At 44.0% G+C, this 5,063-nt stretch overlaps 1 protein-coding gene across 2 annotated transcripts in view; it reads left to right on the top strand.

Annotated features, from left to right (window-relative positions):
* Positions 1–5,063, top strand: part of ASTN1 (astrotactin 1) — a 297,914-nt gene that overhangs the window by 219,010 nt on the left and 73,841 nt on the right. For both annotated transcript variants that reach the window (XM_011361242.1, XM_011361243.1), the window contains exons 13-14: positions 995–1,189; positions 2,558–2,685. In XM_011361242.1, the coding sequence (XP_011359544.1) occupies positions 995–1,189; positions 2,558–2,685 (323 nt within the window). The remainder of the gene's footprint in view (positions 1–994; positions 1,190–2,557; positions 2,686–5,063) is intronic.

The following is a 5,063-nucleotide window of genomic DNA, read 5'->3' on the forward strand; positions in this document are numbered from 1 at the left end:
AGAGTTCCATCGACTGACCCAAGGTCAGCCGGCAAAGGGCAGCGCCATCGCCATCACGACATTGCTTCTCACCACTGAAAACTATGATTATTTGTTCCTCTATATAGAACACAGCCCTTATCTTCTTACAGCAATTACCGTGTTTTAATGCCATGAACATCTATAAATGCTCAATTTTGTATATTTCTAGAGCCACTCAAATTAAATCAATATGCTTTTCAGACGACGGCTATATCAAAGTCGTTCTTATTTGAACTCACAAATTATAGTCTTCTCAACATAACTGCAAATAAGGTCAATTAGTGACTTATGAGTCATTGACCCGTATTTACCAACATCAGTATTGCTCTTCCATTAGACTAATTGTACGCGCTTAGTGGGGAGCTGCTCGTGCTGCATCTACTTAGATGCTGGGGCATCTGAGTAGACGCTAGATGCCCCAGTGTCTACTTAGTTCATTCGGAGGGGGAGTTAATATTAGTTGATCTTGTGTCTGGACACATTCAAACAGAACATAGCTGGAAGATGGGCGATCTTTCTAATTTTCTCAGTTGACTTGTCACAGAACCAGATTAAAAGATTATTAACTTCTTAAACCCAGCATCACTTTTTCCTGCCTTATTATCCTGCAAACAAAGGCAGACTCTGGCCGTGTAGATGGTTCTGGAAAAAGGCTCTGGGAGATCTTAGATTTAAATGTGTTAACTCATTTACAAGCTTATCTCCAGTGACTCCTACCCTGACTTATCTGGGAAATCATATACTTAGAGAAGAACACACTCCAAAGCTATGAAGCATTTATGTGATCATGCTATAGAAGGAGGCTTGGTTTATAGGCTGAAGAAACTGAGTTACAAAGGAGACAGAAATCGAAGTGGGGTATTTATAATCATCAGCCAATCAACACCCAAAAGCGTTTCCTCGCAGCCCACTGGGCTGAGCTGACTGCGTAGCGCGTCGATGGAATCACTTCTTGAGTTTTCCATTGTCTTAGGTGCATTGAGGATTACAAGCTGGGCGTGGACGGACGCTCTTGCCAGCTCGTCACGGAGACCTGCCCCGAGGGAGGCGACTGTGGGGAAGGCAGGGAGCTTCCCATGAACCAGACTCTCTTTGGGGAGATGTTCTTTGGTTATAACAACCATTCCAAGGAAGTGGCTGCTGGACAGGTGCTGAAAGGAACATTCAGGTAAACCTCACACCCACAGAACCGATGATTCAGGGATGTTGCAAAGCTTTACATCTTGGAGCAAGGCAAACGTCATCCTACAAGGACAGGTTAGGTTCTGTCCCATGGTCTTCTCCCTCCTCCCAGAGTCCAGGAACCACGCTTCCTGTGGGTAAACAGTGAAGTATTACATAAATTTTTATCTTGCCTGGGCAAGGACTGGAAGCCACAACAAAATGCTCACGTTCTATTTTTTTCTCTGAGCAGAAGAATCAGTGCCTGAGCCCATCTAGAATAGCCAGCCTCGGGTACAGTCCAAGGATCCTGAGAGTCACTGAGATCTTTTCAGGGAATAGTCCAGTTCCCACCTTTTCCAGCTACAGAGAGGCTGGATTTTCTTCATATACTTTAACCCAAACAATATATTGCAATAAGTTGAATGCAGAGGTGAGAATTCAGCTGTCTCTTATTAAGTCAGACATTTTAAAATTTTGTAAAAATGATATAAAATAATGCTACTCCTCATCATTTTTCATGTTAATATTTAATGGGTTTATTATCGTCATTTTTAGATAAATTAATAAGTATTTGTTTAAATTCTTCAATTTCTAATAGGGTAAATGTTGATAGATGTAATCCACATAAACAAAAGCTACTTGGGGCCTTCAATTATTTTGGGGAGTGTAAAAGGGTCTTGAGAACAAAATATTCCAAACCATTGATTTAGAATATTTCTAGGAGATTCTTTATTTGACCACTGTCCCTATTCAATCTTAAGCTATTTTGAATACATCGTCAGAACTCATGCTTTCCAGGAGATGATGACGGCGGTGATGAATGTTATCATGTGGACCAGCAGTTGATAGCAGCCTGAGCCCCCACCCCCCCACACACACACACAACACAAGCAAACCAATAATTCATTTCCAAGCCAGTTCTTGAAGTCAATTGCTTTTTCTGTTACAGACAGTAGACTTTGCTACTATTTCCCCTTTCAGCCTGGGACTCTGTCTGCCGATGGCAAGCAGTGAGTTGTAACTCCTCTTGTGGTGCCTGGAGTCTTCTCTGTGGTCCAGAAATGAGACTGCATGTGCCCAGACCCTGTGGAGTGGGGATCAGGGTGTCGGGGCTGGGATGGGAGGAAAGGAAGCGTGGTCTCTATCTTCTGAGTAAACCTTTTTATCGGGTTTATTTCTCATCTCCCCCAGCCCTCACGCTTCCTCTCACACCCATGTCTTACTCCAGACATGTCCGTCAAGTGGGGTTCAGGATGAGGAGAACTTTTCAGTCCAGAAAGAATTTTTTCAATGTGGGTTGAACTATAGATTGCCTCGTAAGGAGTGGGGTTCAGCTGAACACTCAGAAATGAAGGTCTGCCTCTCCTTCCAGGCAGAACAACTTTGCTCGAGGTTTAGACCAGCAGCTGCCAGATGGCCTTGTGGTGGCCACTGTCCCCCTGGAGAATCAGTGCCTGGAGGAAATCTCGGAGCCCACTCCTGACCCTGACTTCCTGACCGGTGAGTATGCCTCCTGCCCTCACTTACCCTGCAAAAGCCAAGCGGCTCCCTGTGGTTTCATAAAACCAGGACTCTCGACCTCACTTATTTTGGTGTCTGAGCCAGTGATTTCTTTAAGACATAATGAAAGCTCAGTCCTAAATCTGAGCGTCGGTAGGATTATCTGTCAGTAAAATTGCCAATATTGTTATATAATCATCTGCAAAATACTCATAATAATACCTTTGTCTGCTAGTCTCATCTGGATGCCTTGAAAACAAATGGGATAATAGAGAAGTAAGAGTTCAGAGTTCTCAGTGGGTTAGAGGAGGCGACCAGGTCACAGCGGAGGCAGAGAAAAGGCAGATAAGCTCCATTGGCAAGTACTCACGGAGCAGCGTGAAGGAATAGAAGCTGTTAGAGCTTCGTGTCAAGTGGCTCTGGCTTTGAATCCCAGCTCTGCTGCTTTCCGGCTGTGTGGCTTGGGCAGCGTAGTGTCCCAGGGCCAGAGGCAGCACCACCTGCCCCCGGGTGCTGTTCCCGGCCGGCCCCGCGGCGTTCTGCCCCGGGCGATTTATGAAACGAGGGTGTAGGTTGGAAGAGGCAGGAACCTCAGGGAAGCTTCTCCTTCCTGTGCCTCCGAAGACCCCCCAGTTAGCTCCTCCTGGACCAAAGAACACACTTCAAAGGGTTCCACGGACCCATAGGAGGCCACCAGCCGGGCCCCCAGCATCACGTGCTAGAAGGCTGGATATGGGCTCAGAGCCATTGCTGGCTTCGTTCATTCCTCCACTACTTCTCTCTCTTCCCTGTTCTATGTCTTCCTTATTCTACACCTTTCTTCCCTTCTTCCTTCCTTTGCCTAAAAATGGAATATGCTGAGGATAAGTCTCTTCTAGACATCAAATTATGTTCAACACTTTAGTCTAGACCTGGATGGAATTAGAAATAGGTCTGCCTAAGGTAGTGAGGCATAGCGGTTAATGGCATAGGCTCTGGAGCCTGACAGCTGGGCTCACTCTTCACTGGCTGTGTGACCTTGGACAAGTTACTTGCCTTCTCTGTGCCTCAGTTGTTTTACTTATAAAAAGGGATATTATAATACTGTCTTCCTTATAGAATTGATATAAGGAATAAATAAGTGAATATTTGTAAAGTTTATAAAAAAGTTCCTGGTGTTTAGTGAAATACATATATATATTGAAATATACACACACACACACACACACACACACACACACACACACACATATTTGTTGAATAAATAAATATACCAAGGAAGAAAGAAAATGTGATCATTCAAACTACAAATACTATTGTTACTATAGGAGAAGGAGAAGGAGCAAGAGAGAAAACAATCAAATACGTTTTGGACCAGAAATAAATCTCATCAAAACTAGTTCCCTTCTAAAACACTACACAGGCGGGGAGAGAGAGAGAGACAGAGACAGAGACAGAGACAGAGACAGAGATAAAACTGAAAAAATTAAAATGCAGCCTCGGGGCACATTCTAAAGCCTACATCTCCAGCATTAAGAATCCAGTTGTCTCATTTCCACATCTTTAGCTGAGAAACACTTCCCATGCAAGTGTAAAACACCTCATAAAGGAGGCGTGAGACAGCACACACAGATAAGGCGGGGCGGAGGCACACCAGTGAAAACCCACCTGGCTTCTGTCCAGAGATCCACCAAGGCCTCACACGTGATAACTTACTGTAGGGGTGAGGAGATTTTGCTTTGGTCACTGGGCTGGGAGGACACGGAGTAGTCCTGGATGCTATCTGAAGCTTTCTGGGGAGGAGCGGGTGGACAAACCTGAGAAACATCAGAAGAACACGTGTTTGAATCTGCTTCCGTAGAAATAAGGGAAAGAACCAAACTCTGTTCTCAGCCACAACAGAAACGTCTTATGCCCCAGGCCCTTGACCTTGCCTAATTTGGCCTTTTGGAGGCCAGAGAGTAGAAGGGGAGCCACATGGATCACTTCTGTTCTTCGAGAATGAAGTCTGCCATTCCTAAAAGGATCGAGGGAACTCTTCCTGACTTGTGACTTTTCTAGCCAATGTCTGTTTTTCACCTAATTTGGTTAAAAAGTGGTACCTGTTAGGCCAAAAACTTTCCTTTGATGCATACAGGAGTCTGTCTTGTGTGTTTAAAGTGCAGAATAACTAGAAGAATCAATTAAAGAGATGGTTGACACAATTTTTTCCATATTGACTTTCTAGTTCTGGCAACATTTTACTTGTATCTTTCCTGAGAGTCAGAGAATATCATAATATGTCTCACTCTTGTGCTATTATAGGTCATAATCCCCATAAACCTACAAGCTTAGAAGATTTTAGAGCTAAAGTGATCTTCAGAATCTTCTATATCAGCATTTCCAAGCATTTTTTTTTT

The sequence above is a fragment of the Pteropus vampyrus genome, unplaced genomic scaffold, assembly GCF_000151845.1.
Source record: "Pteropus vampyrus isolate Shadow unplaced genomic scaffold, Pvam_2.0 Scaffold65, whole genome shotgun sequence".
Classification (NCBI taxonomy): domain Eukaryota; kingdom Metazoa; phylum Chordata; class Mammalia; order Chiroptera; family Pteropodidae; genus Pteropus; species Pteropus vampyrus.